This window comes from Podarcis tiliguerta (assembly GCF_965153285.1).
Source record: "Podarcis tiliguerta genome assembly, chromosome: 4".
NCBI lineage: Eukaryota > Metazoa > Chordata > Lepidosauria > Squamata > Lacertidae > Podarcis > Podarcis tiliguerta.
Genome location: NC_139537.1, coordinates 24,898,406 through 24,913,730, shown reverse-complemented (window position 1 = coordinate 24,913,730; position 15,325 = coordinate 24,898,406). Strand labels below are relative to the sequence as shown.

At 44.2% G+C, this 15,325-nt stretch overlaps 1 protein-coding gene across 4 annotated transcripts in view; it reads left to right on the top strand.

Annotated features, from left to right (window-relative positions):
• Window positions 1-15,325, top strand: part of LNX2 (ligand of numb-protein X 2) — a 70,175-nt gene that overhangs the window by 42,070 nt on the left and 12,780 nt on the right. For all 4 annotated transcript variants that reach the window (XM_083437127.1, XM_083437128.1, XM_083437129.1 and 1 more), the window contains 2 exons: window positions 8,776-9,269; window positions 13,145-13,392. In XM_083437127.1, coding sequence (XP_083293253.1) covers window positions 8,875-9,269; window positions 13,145-13,392 — 643 coding nt within the window. In that variant the 5' untranslated portion in view covers window positions 8,776-8,874. The remainder of the gene's footprint in view (window positions 1-8,775; window positions 9,270-13,144; window positions 13,393-15,325) is intronic.

Genomic DNA, 15,325 nt, shown 5'->3' with positions numbered 1-15,325 from the left:
GCAGTTGATGGTATTTTGGGGCGTATCTGATTGTCTCTGTTGGGGAAGGCAAGGATTTGTTTTATGGTCTGATCACTTTTTTGTTTGCGCTGTTTTTAATAATGTTGCACCATGTATCTCTTTGAGCCTTTCTGTGTAAAGTGGCTCATGAAAATCCAGGCTGATCATCAAGGTCTAGTTATCATGAGCAGCAGATAAGATTGTAAGATACACCACAATTCAGGTGTCACTTGATTGATTCTTCTTCCTTATAAACAGATTCCCTGTATGTTGAAAACTAGTTGTCATAAAGAAGGGCTCTAGCCTCTTTCTACCTGCAAGTTTTCTATATTCAGGGAATAGGGACGCTCCTCTATACAAAAAATCATTTTAGCCCTCATCTGCAATAATAATAACAACAGTTATTATTATTTATACCCCGCCCATCTGGCTGGGTTTCTCCAGCCATTCTGGGCAGCTCCCAATAGAATTAATGATGATAATAATAATCATTTTTAAAAAGCAATAAAACACCAGACATTAAAAGCTTCCCTAAACAGGGCTGCAATCATATTTATCTGTGTGCTGTTTTATGTACGCATTCATTTATTCTCATATAAGCACAGCGCAGCAAACACGGCATGCTATTCATCCCTTTTTTACCTTCACATCAACCCTGTGAGGTAGGCTAGTTCAAGAAGACAGTGACTAGCACAAGGTCACCCAGTATGTTTCATGAAATAGGCCCAAATGACTGATGGAAGGCACCCGATTACCTGAATCATATTTGGCAGGTGATAACTGAACTGTTACACGCAGGGTACATGTACAATGCACTATTTTTCCACAGGGAACACCTGGTAATCATTTCAGCTGTACATAATAGTGCCTCATCATGACTTGCAGGAGCCTTATACTCCAAATTCAGGAGGGATGAGCCTTGTCACTTGGGATAGCACTGTGATGTGACCAATCTTCTCTCCAGAAACCTTGATGGGTAGCCATTTAGCGCTATGGTTCATAACCTATGGCTCTCAGGATCTTGCCGTACTACTACTCCCCTAATTGTCCATGACTGTTGGTGTGTTTACTGGGGCTGATGGAAGTTGGGAGTCTAATAACATCTGGAGCACCTCTGGTTTCCCATCCCTGGTGTAGGTGTTGACAGACTCTCCTAGTTGGAATATAAATGCCATTTACTTCCTCTTCCCTGCTCAAGTTTACTTTGCGTCTTTGTTCCTTTACCATTCAATCAACATTTTTTTTGTTGTTTTTAAATTGTGAAGATAAAAACGATCCTCTCTCCAACTACGGTTTACATGGCTCCATTATGTTGGTACCTGCCTCCATCATCAGTGAGGGATGTTTTTCTCTCCTTGCTGGGCTAACGATGAGAGCAGCACATCTATTACGTTTGAGAAATTGGGGTTCTGCGCTAAGAAATGTTCTCATTTTGCAGGCAGAATGTCTTACGCTTAGAGTGGGAGTAAATTTTGCATAAAATAAAATTACATGTTTTATTTTGGGTGCATGCCCAGATTGGCATGGCTCTTTCCTCCCCTCGTCCACCCACTTGTCATGTGTGCGAAAAGAAAAGAAAAATGAAATTGTAGAACAAGCACATTATTTTTGTCAGTCCATTGACAAGCTAAGAACTGACTTTCATAGCAAGTCTAAGAGGCATGACAACATTCAGATATTTTACCACCTGCCCATCGCTCACCTCAAGCAAGGTGCCATATTTTTCGCCCTATAGGACGCACTTTTCCCCCTCCAAAAATGAAGGGGAAATGTGTGTGCATCCTATGGGGCGAATGCAGGCTTCAGGAAGCTATCTGCAAGCCTTGCGAGCCCGCGGGAGTTCCCGCCGGGCTCGCAAGGCTTGCGGGCAGCAGCCTGCACCCCAAAGCACGGGGCGCGCTCCGGAGCGCACCCCGGGCTTCGGGCAGATGTCCGCAAGCCTTGCGAGCCCGGTGGTAACTCCTGTTCTTCCCCCGCCCCAGCCCCACAGCTGGGGGGGGGAATAAATTTTTATTTATTTATCCCCCCCCCCAAAAAAAAACTAGGTGCGTCCTATGGGCCAGTGTGCCCTATAGGGTGAAAAATACGGTACTCAGAAGGATCTCTAAGGCTCAACCAGGAAATAGTCATTAGAATATCTAGCATGCATTCTTTAATCCTATGCAAAAAGTACAGTACATGAGCAGCTTTTGACCTCTGAGGGGTTGCAGAGACCCCTATCTTTAAGTGGAACTACCAAATCTGCTGTCTAAAATCTTTCAAAGTAAAACACAAAAATGTGCCAATAAAGTATCTGTTTTCTACTTGGGTATTGCTTGAGAAAAAAAAAATATGGCATGCAATTATTGGGAGCAGACAATGTTGGGCCCAATATTATTTACATTATTAAGATTGCAGGGTGTACGTGTGTGTCTAAATTCTTAGTACAGCCAAACTAAAGGAATTCTGCATTTTTAAATCTTAAAGCATAATGGGCTTAAATTGGAACAGCCAGGTCAGAGAGGAAAATAAACAAACCAGTTAAGAAAGTTAAAAACATAGCTGGAAAAACATTTAGACGCTACCTCACCCCTGTCTTTTCCACCAATTGTTCAGGTGTTTAGCAGATATCCTCAGTTACGGAAACATCCTGACAGTCTACCACATCAAATCAGTTTCCTCCAAATATTTTCAAAACATCTAATGCACATGTGATTTCCTGCCTTAACCAAATGGTGGCCGAAAGGGAAATGACATTTCAAGGCTCTGATGTTATAAGGCAGAATCATGATCACTATGTAATACCCTGAATTTATGGTCAGAGTTCCCGTTCTTTCTCTTGCTTGGAAACCCACACTGTTGGTACTCATAAGGAAAAGTTTCCATCAGCCACATGAGGAATGAGAAAGAAAGGAACAAAGTGATTCTCACAGTAGCCGCAAGAGGAATTCATTGCACACCTTAGAGTTGTGCATGCCAGTTCAGATATTGGCACTCTGAATCTGCCCCCATTTGTCATCCGTCTCTGCTGCTGCCAGTCCTGTATCTTGATAGCATCTCCTTTTATTCCAAAGCAATTTAGTTTGCAGCCAATGGAAAATATGGCTTGCCTGAGAGGGTAGTTCAGGCATAGGCAAACTCAGCCCTCCAGATGTTCGGGGACTACAACTCCCATCATCCCTAGCTAACAGGACCAGCGGTCAGGGATGATGGGAGTTGTAGTCCCAAAACATCTGGAGGGCTGAGTTTGCCTATGCCTGGGATAGTTCATGAAACCTGCCAAGGGAGAATACGGGAGAGAGTCCATGCAAAGGATAGCAAACTCACAACTAAAGCTGCCCTACCTGCCCCATGACTGTTTGCAGAAGGCAACAAAGCTTTTGAGAATGGTCCTTTGGCACAATTGTCTGGGAATCTTTGATAAGAACCTAGGAATCTGCCTTATACCGAGTCAGATCATTGCTCCATCTAGCTCAGCATCACTCGGCAGGGGCTTTCCAGGATTCCAGGAAAAGGTTCTCTCCCAGCCCTACCTGGAGATGCCAGGGATTGGACTTGGGACCTTCAGCTTGCAGGGAGCTATGGCTTCTACTGTGCAACCAGGCACAAATGGTGCCAAATGGAATAATAAGCTAATGCAAAACAAAAATAGGCAGATTTGCTTGAGTTGCATCATTATTTGGGAATTCCTTTTTGTGGTGCAGAATCTGGATTGCTGAGACACTGTATGAATATTTTTAGCACAGAGTATGCACTGTGCTGATAACAGTGATCTTCCTTTCAAGGTAACTGAGAAGAAGGGTGGTGAAACAAGGTGTCATTACAGGACTTAAAGTGTCAAAGTCGCACAGGGCTGGAGCCAGAATGTATTGTAGCATATCTGGGCTAGTTTAGGCTGTGCATAGCACACCATTAGTTCCCCAGGTGGGGGAATGCACATTTCAGTCCACATCAACAGATAAATTGATTTTGGGATTGAGTATCATTGTGCTTATCCATATTTGCATTAATTGCACTCACAGATCTCCTTCGCTCGACTGGGGCAAATACATCCGTTGTCAACTAATGCCAGGAGCATTTGTCATTTCGACAGTATTCCTATTAAAAATGGATTTGCAGTTGTCTTCATGATGGGTTTGCTGTGCTGTTCAGCTACGACTGAAACGTATAATACAAGATACAATATTTGTATAATGCAGTATTTTGCTGAAACGTATAATACAAGAATATGCCTCAGCTGCTTCAATCTGGAATGTTCAAGAGCCTTATAGATTGCATAGCTTTGCATATTTGCTGGGAAATAAACATTTTTAGGATGCGCCATGTGTAATGACACCCCGCCCCTCTGGAATTATACTACCTGATAGGAACAATCTCCAAACCACTTGACTTTCCATTGATTTCAATGGAACTGCTTTAGATAGAATGATTTTGCTGATGGCAGCCATACAAGGCAATCCTTTTATAACCATTTTTTTTGCATAAGTGTGATGATGCATGTTTTTGCGCAGAGCAGTGGGTGGTGTATATGATGCCTTGTTCTGGTTGTTTTTTAAAATAATTTTTGATTTTGTGCATAAATAAAAGGCTTACAATCATGAAAAAAAGTAGAATCAATGTGACTAATTTGCTTATGACTAAGTCATCTGGAGGAAGGAATTGCTACTATGGAACAGTTTCCAAACGCAAAAGGTTACCTACAAGAAAACATGCCAATGAGAAGCCTCTACAGTGGTACCTCGGGTTACAAACACTTCAGGTTACAGACTCCGCTAACCCAGAAGTAGTACCTCAGGTTAAGAACTTTACCTCAGGATGAGAACAGAAATTGTGTGCCGGTGGCACGGCAGCAGCAGGAGGCCCCATTAGCTAAAGTGGTACCTCAGGTTAAGAACGGTTTCAGGGTAAGAACGAACCTTCAGAACGAATTAAGTTTGTAACCAGAGGTACCACTGTATTCCCAAAGCAGTATGATATCCAGGATTACCAGTAGAAACGGGGAGTCCCCAGCTGAACTCAGCCCCCAAATCACTAGGTTGCCCAAGGCAAACTATGGTTCTTTCCGTTTCCTGTCTCCCTTTCCCCCTCTGCAGTTTGGGGCTAATAATACTGCAGTCCCCCACAGCAGCGACCTCTAACCACAACCACCCCAGACCCCCAGCCACCAACCTGTGTTGCTTTCCCTGTTGTTAGCCTTCCTGTTTAAGACCACGGCTAGTTAACACGTGCCAGGGAGGCGACCTCATTAACATGCAAACGCAAAGCTACTTGGCTGGGACTGACATTTTAATTATCTCCCACCAGTGTGACTTTCTCTCCATCTCATCGTATCGCGTGTTTTATTTCATTAGAAAAGCCAGGGTATTGGCTGTCAGCTATTAATTATGAAACCTATTTATAACAGTAGCCTGTCGACGTGACTTGCTCTTTGTTCCACAAATCAAGTGTGTGTGTATTATTAATGCGCTCGGAGCAGGCTTTTTGCTAACCACAGCTAGCGCATTGGAAGCCACGCAAACTTCGCTCTCCTCCTCAAATTCCCCTCTTAAGCAGTTTTGCCGGCATCAGCCGTAATCGTAGCTAAGACCAACCAGGGTTTCTCTTTAAGCAAGAATCTGAAAGTACAGTTTGAAGTCACATAGGAAGTTGCCTGGGACTGAGTAACCATTGGTTCCTCTAGCTCAGTGTTGGCTGGCAGCAGTTTATAAGTCCCTCTTCACAGGGAATTCTGGGAATGGTACCTCTGTGAGGGGAATGGGTGTGTGTGGCCTAACAACTCCCAGCACTCTTTGAACCAACTCTAGCTCCCAGAATGCTTTGGGGGAAGCCATGAGTCTTCATAGTGGTATCATAGTCCTTGTTCAAGGAGGCATTGCGGCCAGGCAAAAGTACCAAAGGACTCAAGAGGAGGGCCAGTGAAGGGTGCGGCTTGCGGAGTGGACATGGTCTGGGAGACTCCCAAAGGCCAGAAAGAGAGAGCCACATCTGACCCCCAGGCCTGAGGTTTCACATACAGTAGATACCAATGAACTGTCTAACCACAGTTACGGGGTAGGTGTAGATTTTGTTTCAAGGTAAGATAAAGTCTGCAGAGGGAGAGCTCTGGTTTCCTAGCCTGATCTCCTGATATGGCTCACTGTGGTTACTGGAGAGCTTTCTTTACCACAGGTTTGAAACAAAAATCCTGGTTTGTATTAAGCTAGCGCTTCCTGGGAAGCTAGCCGCTTAGCCTGGGAATTGTAGCTTAGTGTTAGTTAACAAACCAGGAAAATAAACAGAAGATTGGGCTATATAAACACCATACATTTTAAGCTCATGATTTCCCCTAGAGAAGACTGGGAAGTGTCATTTGTTAAGGGTGCCAGGAATTGTAGCTCTCTGAGGAATAAACCCCATTTCCCAGGATTCTTTGGGAGATGTCATATGACCAGTATTATGTCTGCATTGGTACACAGCACATTGCACAGATAGATGACAGCTGGGAAAGATCAGAAATGAGGAAGACCAAGTATTCTTAAAAGACTGGAATAATTTTCTAACATATTTGAGAGACCGCTGTAAACAGTTGAAGTCATTGGCAGGAATACAATGACACTTGTAAAGTAATATGGATTTTGGATACCTTGATTATATAATAGATTACAGTAAAAGATGCAGGAAAATGTTTAGAATTGGAACCCATGGAGGGAGGGAGGGAGGGAGGTCTCAAGGTTTGAAAGAACCACTTTTTAAGGTTTGAAAATGTTATGTTTATAGTGTACAACTTTGATGTAAAACTAATAAAAATGTATATATAAAAAAAATAGATGACAACTGATGTTCCTCTTGAGTTTTGTTTTAAATTAAGATGTTTCCCCTGCCTTTCCATGTCCGCTGCAGCTAACGACAAAATAACAAAACACATTGTAAGTCCCCAAAATATGAAAACACAGACATTACTAATAAGCAGCAGTCATCAAAACCGTGTGTGCTTGTGTGTGTGTGTGTGTGTGTGTGTGTGTAGATTATAGAGCGCACAGAGTTTTAATTGCTAATCACTGAGATGGACAAACTTTCCACATATGCGTTTGGCTTTTGATATTGCTGACTATAAAATGCATAACAGGGCCGGGTGGTAGTGGTGGAAATGGAGCCAAATGTCTCTGCACGTATGTTCGTGTTTCCTCCTGTTTTAAAAGGCAGGTTTGATGAATGGGGTCTTCTAACCTCTAATACACAATAGGAGCATTTGTTTTGTGCTAAGTCAATGAAATGAATTGTTTTTGTTTTGAGCTTAAGTGCTCCTGCTGCCCCACGTAGCCTCGCTTGTAGTCAAAAAAGCACATAATAGCTGGTGCATAGCACTGGAAAATGTTTTCGTTGTGGGAAAATAAAGGGCCAAGCGCTAGGCCTTCCCATTTCCGTATAATGTTTTGGAACGAGTGTTCTGTGACACCATTGGAGCGCTGGAAAAGTACAGAATGTGGTGCCTCTGTGTGACAAATTCAGCTATGATTCTTTTTACAGCAAACTTCTAGCTCTTAACAGCTGTCAAGGAATGTTTAAAAGTGTGCAGGCAATGCCAGGAGCCAGAAGAGAACATTTCCAGCTGTTGGGAGTAGGTTCCAGTATCCAACATAGCCTAGGACTGAACTACAGCTTACGTGCAAATACGTGAAAGAAAATCCTGGCAGCCTCTTGTAAGGAAAAGCAGCTTTGGAAAGTGGAGTTACAGGAAGTACGGAAATGTGCGCACACTGCTGCTGCTCTGTTCTGAATCACACACACGCAATGCTCAAAGGGGGCTGTTTTTATGAAACATGTAGATAGGCCTCTGTTGCCTCCCTAACAAACCAGAACGACCGATGTAAATAGTAAACAATTTCACGATATTATCCAGAATAAGACTAACCATGGAAATCATGCATAGCATGGAGAAAGTGGACAAAGAAGAGATTTTCCCCCTGTCTCATAACACAAGAACTCCTGGGCATCCAGTGAAGTTGAATGTTGGATGATCAGTCCAAATAAAAGGAGCTTCTCCCACAGGAGGCAGTGATGGCCACCAACTTTGATGGCTTTAAAAGGGGATCAGAGGAGAGGGCTGTTGATCTATGATGGCTCTGCTTTGCTTCCACGATTGGAGGCAGTAATGTTCCTAAATACCAGTAGCTGGAAAATGCAAGAAAGGAGAGTCCTGTTTGCGGACTTCCCCCAGGCATCTTGTTGGCCACTGTAAGAACAGGAAGGTGGACCCACCAGGCTCTTCTTATGTTCTTTATGTTAAAACTGCTCATTTTGCATACTGTTAAACGGGTTGTTGCAGTCAGCTTTTATCGGCGCAGAAACTGGGTTACACGGACACCTAATTTTAATTCAGTTTTTAGGTTTGTGGTACACACACACAATTTCATGTCCCCATTTTCAGGGTACAAAAGTGGTGGAGGATTTCAGTGGCGGGATGCGGACAAAAGCTGCTGGTGTTCTTTTCCCTCCTGATGGCCACCATTTTGTTTGCCCCCAAAGGCTGGTGGTAATATCATTTTGGAGTGGTAGAATAGCAGCTACCAGTGGGAGGAAGTAGTTCTGTATGTTGCCCATAGCCAGCCATGGAATTTGCACCCTGCCCGCAAAATGCAAAAATAGGGAAGCCGAACAGCTTCCCTTCATGAAATTTCTTCCTCCAGATTCAGCCAGAGGTTGAGCTCAAGTTTAGTACACACAGCAGTGCTGAACACAGTTTCTTTTGCATGAGGTCTTCTTGCTCACTCTTTCAGTGAATCTCAATAATGATTATTATCTTTTTTACTTTTTCAGAAAAATGACTCTTTGCTAAACAGAAAAAAACCATGAACAAATAAAACCTCTACAAGCAAGTTCTCCATTGACGAGGAGGCCAAACCGGAGTGCTTTATAATGGGCACCACAAATGAGGAGATGGTCTCGGTGGAGCAGAACTTGAACCCTCTGTGCTTTGAATGTGGCCAACAGCATTGGACAAGGGAGAACCACTTGTACAATTATCAGAATGATGTAGACGATGACTTGGTCTGCCATATTTGCCTTCAGCCCTTGCTACAGCCATTAGACACCCCTTGCGGCCACACATTCTGCTATAAGTGCCTACGGAACTTCCTGCAGGAGAAGGATTTCTGCCCTCTGGACCGCAAACGGCTCCAATTTAAGTTGTGCAAAAAATCCAGTATCCTCGTCCACAAACTGCTTGACAAACTCTTGGTGTTGTGCCCCTTTTCTTCAGCGTGCGAGGAAGTGATGCAGCGGTGTGACCTGGAAGCACACCTCAAAAACAGGTAAGTAGGAAACGCCACCCACCAGTGATAACTTAGAAGTTCTGCATCTTTCAGTCGCATTTGAAAAGTGTGGGATTGAGCCGTCAAGACTAACATGCTTATATGCCATGGATGTCAATGTGAGTTGAAGTAGGCTTTTCTTTCTCTGGATTTCGTATGTATGTGTTTTGGACTGAAACACTTTTCCTTTTCAGGGGTGTTGTTCATTTATTAATTTGTGTTGTTGATGTTGTTTTTTAAACACACCTCACTTCTTATTGCACAGCAATCCCAGGTCATGATACAATCAATAAAACTATTTTAAACTACAGTACTGGCAATAACATCCTAAAGCAAGGGTGTTCAGGGTTAATCCTCTCAGACTTTGCTTCACTTGAGTAAGGCACTGAAAAACCTGGACAGACCTCTCAAAAGCAAGCCTGGTGCCAACTATACTACCATCAAGATCAGGTCTTTTTCTAGAGGCTCACCTGCTGTGGGGAGAAGTCAACTACATCCTCTGGGTGAATTTATGAACCATGTTGGCCCCTGATAAGCCTAGGTTCATGGCGTATCACGAGCTATCGGGAACAAGCTGCATACTAATGCTTTCTGCCCAATCTTCTACTTCACTCCTCCCTGGGCATAAGGAGGAGGGGGGAGGGAAACAGGAAACCACAGTTAAGTTTGGTCTCCCACAATGTCCAAATCCAAGATTGTGGTTTGTGTCTCCCCAACAAGCTGGTAGTCATATACCAAAAGCAAAACATGGTTTAGGGCTGGCTAGCTAGCCTGACTTGTTAAGGAGAACTAAACCTTGATTCTGGGTTCAGGTGTCATGGGAAGTCAAGGTTCATGGTGTATCATGAGCTATCGGGAACAAGCTGCATACTAATGCTTTCTGCCCAATCTTCTCCTTCACTCCTCCCTGGGCACAATTGTAATTGTGGGCGTCCAAGCTTTTTCTCCCACTCGAGCTAGGGGAGGGACAAAGAAGAAGCAAGCACCCACCATGTTGCTTGTTCCCAATAAATCACAATAAGCCTGCAACTTGGGTCACCGCAATCTGCGAACAAGGCCTATGCCGTCCACCCAGGATAAAATGAGTGTCATCCATAGTTATCATTAGAAACCTAGGAAGCTGCCTTATACCAAGTAAGAGCATTGTTCCATCTAGCTCAGGATTTACACTCTCTGGGGTTTTAGGCAGGAGAGTCCTGCTTAGCCCTGCCTGGAGATGCCAGAGATTGAGCCTGGGACTTTAGGCATGCAAAGCATGTCTGTGAGCCATGTCCCTTCCCAAATGCCATCACTACCATGCCATTTTCAACATGTAAATGTTTTAAGCTGCAATCCTATACACACTATAACCTGTGTGACTAATACCTACTGAATTGAGAGGGGGCTTCAAGAAGCGTAGCTGCAACCTGTCGTTCCTGTTTGCAGATGGGAAACTGAGATGGGAAACCTGAGATCTGTCGATTGCCCAAATTCACCCCAGTGAATCTGTATGTGTTCAGGCTTGCAGCCTTACCTTCCAGGTCCAAGGCCAGCACTCGCTATTCTTCTGAACCACCGGGAACTAGAACAGACTCGACTGGCCTTGGCCTTGCAGTCATTCTGGCTCAAACCCGGTAGTTTCTATTGACAAAATAATCTGCTTCATTTAAGCATAAAAGATGAATGAAATGTCAATGTAACCCTGAGGCAGCTCTGGAGTGTGTGGCGAATCTCCGAGCTAGCTCAACAAGGAGATTAGAAGAATGGGGCACAAATGTAATTATTTCCTGGTCACTAACCCCGCCCCCAATATTACCCTATTGCCTCATTAGCATCCCATTGATTTATCAGATTTTCAGGTTCAGCAAGTTCTCTTGAGAGCCACAGGCCCCCTCAGAGCACTTTGAGCTCCTCTGAAATGAGCCAGCGCAAGTCTTGGGTGGACTTTTAATTCCCTAGCATGTGACATTTCAAAACCTTCTTAAATGTTTAATAGTCCTTTGGAATGCACTTTGCCAAAAAGTCAATTACTGAACAGAGGACCAAGATTGTTCTACGGGACTCAGCCGAGCTTTCATTTGATTCTTGCCAAGTGTTCAGCAAAACCGTACAGATGTCGAAGATAGGCATAGCAACTCAGCATATAGTGCAGCGTTCAACAAGGGTGGCAACTTTGCTGAATCATTTGCAGGAGGTGGGGTGGAGAGACATGGCGCTGTCCGGGTGCATCCAGTCACATCAGACCACACACACCCTGGGCTGGGGCTCTGCTGGACACTTGGTACCTAACAGAGATCTCTGGGATTTGTGTAGACCAGAAGTGGGGGACCTTTGGCTCTCCAGATGTTGCTGAGCTAAAACTCCCATCAGCCCCAGTTTAGTTCAGTAACATCTGGAGGGCCAAAAGTGCCCTGGCACAATCAGTGCTGTTTGCAGAATTTAAGGTCCAGTGGGTTGGATTCAAGCTAAGTTGAATTTAGGCCATGCTTGGAAATCAGTTAGTCATGGCTTAAGACCAAGTTATTTCAATATTAACTAAGTTCCATTTAGCTGGGATCCTGACCCTTATTTCACATACCAAGCTATATCATTCGTGTGAGAGAGAGAAAGATTTGACCCTTGCACAGTTTGTTTAGTACTGGAATCCCTTCAAATTATTTTTTTTTGATGGACACATGGCAATCTCTGCCTTGTGCATGTTTTAATGACGATGCAGTTGCTTTAAACAAAAGTTGTTCTTTGACTTCAGAATACCTGTTCTAAGGCATTCTAGTTCTCCCTTGGGATTTGGCTGTCTGTGACATCATAACAGGTCAACCAATGGCAGCAGAGAAGCACAAGTGGCAGAAATGAAAGAGGACTGAACAGATAGTGGACGAGGAATGCAGGATATTTGGGGGTGGGGAATACAAAAACAACCAAACATCAATTTTCTATTACTTGTCGCTGTGAGATACTGTCCACATGGCCACCTCTTTTGACTTGTGCATATTACTTGTCAGGGCTTTTTCCCCCCTGGAAAAAGAGGTGGTGGAACTTGCTGAGCACCCACATTAGTTGATTTGAGAGAAGACTGCTCCAACTTATATTTGATCTTTGGAGTCAGAGTTTGATGCATACATGTAATACAAAGGGGATGGAGCAGACATCATACTCAGCTCATTCCCCAGCTCCCTGCCCCTCGTGCCCAAGTATTATGGGCCCACATCATTCCTCTAAAAGTTTAAGCTAACCCTGGACTGGATTACAAGGCTAGTTCAGTTTGGGCTGTACCAATGAGGAAGAGTGGAAGAGTTAGGGTTTCAAAAGCACATGTGTCTATCAGTAGGAGGTACAAGTCAATGATCACCCAGCAGGAGTCACTCAGTCCCAGCCAAAAAAGTTGCTCTCCTTTTGTTGTTGTTCCTTGTTTGACAAAGAAGGGCTTTCATGTTACTCTTTCCATACCTTTCATCTAAAAAAATATAAGGAAGATTTAACATTCAGGTAGGGAATCCCAATCTTTAGACAACACCTATATCTGAAGTCATGAGATGGAAAAGGTTCTTTATCAAAAGACTAGCTAATAACTGCCCTTCTCCAAAATAACACTATAACTCAGCCCCTGCCAAGCTGGTGCCCTCCATATGTTTTGGACTACAACTTCCATCAGCTCTGCTGGCAGGTGCTCATGGGATTTGTAGTCCAAAATATTTGGCGAGCACCAGGTCAGCAGAGGCTGCTGTAACTATTAGGCAGGGATGTCTGTTTGGAGAGTGTGTGTGACATGGACTGCTACTCAGTTGGATCGCAAGCAAGACTCCAGATTATTCAACCAAAAGCTTTGCTTTGTTTGTCCAGACATTTTGTGAGCCTCCTTATATCCGTGCGAAGACATTGTTGTGTTTTCTCCTTAGGTGTCCTGGGGCTTCCCACCGAAGAGCTGCCTTGGAGAGAAGGAAAAACAGCAAACTGCAGGCAGACGCGGAGAGCGAGAATGAGAACAGCATGATAGATCGCCCAGGTTCTCAGTCTCCTGACGCAGAGCATTCTGGGACAGGAACAGCACCAGCAGAGCAGAACATTACATCAGCAACTGTCCCTGTGTGGACAGATGAGTCTGGCCTTGACAACCCTGCCTTTGAGGAGAACACAGGAGCTGACAGTATGTTCTGTTTCTCTTTTGACATCCTGTTTGTTCTGCCTGTATTAAACCTTGAAACGTAGGAAGCCCCCAAGCCAGATTTATTCTTGCATGCAATCATTTTCGTGGTCAACTTTTTCCAGTTGCTTGTTATTTTTTAAACCTTTTCTCTCTCATTCTCACTCTGAAGTAGTTAGGGCTGCAAACCATGGTTTGAGAAATACTTTAATTAACTGGGCTTAAAAAAAAATCTACCTGGTTAATCAGGTCACCTTTTTAAGTAATCAACAAAAAAATGAATTCATAAATCTAATCATAATCAGCTCACTGAGCTCAGAATTTTGCCTTAGAAGGGATCAAATACCGTTCAGGAAAGAAAATTAAGAGAGAGAGATTGATTGCCAAGCCAAAGGTCCTTCCGGAATATGCTGGGATTTGAACCAACATCTCTTAAGAGTGTCATGATGTTTGAAATTCATCCTAGTGTACTGTTTATGCACACATGAATAACTGTACAGTAGTACCTCGGGTTACAGACGCTTCAGGCTACAGATGATTCAGGTTACAGACTCCGCTCACCCAGAAATAGTACCTCGGGTTAAGAACTTTGCTTCACGGTGAGAACAGAAATTGTGCTCCGGCGACACGGCAGCAGCGGGAGGCCCCATTAGCTAAAGTGGTGCTTCATGTTAAGAGCAGTTTCAGGTTAAGAACGGACCTCCGGAACGAATTAAGTTCTTAACCCGAGGTACCACTGTAGTACTATTTTGGAAGCAGGGTGAAGTGGGTGTACCACCATAGCTGCCACCAAAGCAGAATATACCATTCCCCCCCCCCCCACCTCAATGGAGCCTTCTAAAATTGATCTGGGTTGATGGAAATGCTCTGCAAAGCGGTGCATAGCTCAGCGCACTGTATGGCCTTTGCTGTCAGTGCACTGAGTATTCCAGTAAGCATTTTCTAGAGCAGGCCTGCCCAGCCAAGACAGACAGACAGATGCAGAGGTGTAGGGCATTATTGGAGGATGTTATTAGAGAATATAAAACATTATCCAAGGATGCAGACTGATGCCCATGCAAAACCATGGGTCTCCATTCAGCCTCCTTGCACTTTCCTTTGAAGTATCCATGCGATTTGCCCTCTATCTATCACGGTGACCACAGTGGCAACTTGGAGAAATGCCCTCTGGCACCTACACAAGTTGGTACGTAGCCATCTGATTCACCCAGGCTTGCTTACATAACCCAAGGGTAACCATAGCACTTACTTTGCACTTTGTTCCCTAGATTGAGCACCTCACCTTGGGCTTTCATCCTGCAGTTTATTTCACTAGATTGCATCCGTTCCTCCTGCCCAAGTCACTGCCAGTTCAGCTTTAGCCCAACTGGTTGTAGGAACTTCTTTTACCGCTTCCACCAAAGTCCATCTTGTCCAACCTTTCCTAGCCTAGCTCCAGATGTTGCTTTACTCTGGCTCACATCTGTCCCAGCCAGCATGGGGAGCGGCCAGGGAAGGTGGTCCAAACCGCCTGGAGGGGTTGAGATTGGGAAACACTGGTCCAACAATCAGCTGCCTTCGGGAGTTGTAGAAGCAGAGCGTTAGACTTCTCTCACTGTCTGCCTACCCCAGCATGTAGTGGTATTCAGAAGAAGAGTGCCCCTTAACATGGATAAATTATTTCATTATCATTCATTGACTTGGCTCCCATGACTTTTCCTAATCCTTTCTTTAAGTCAGGGTTCGGGAACCTATGGCGTTCCAGGTGTTGTTGGTCTCTAACGCCTATCATATACAGCCAGTGTGGCACAATGGTCAGGACGATGGGAGTTGTAGTACAGCAACACATGGAGGGCCACAGGTTTCCCACCCCTGGTTTAAAGCCATTTGAGCTAGCGATGCAGCTGACATTAGGAAGCTTTTCATTTGGTTTTTTAAAATGTATTTATTCATGGCA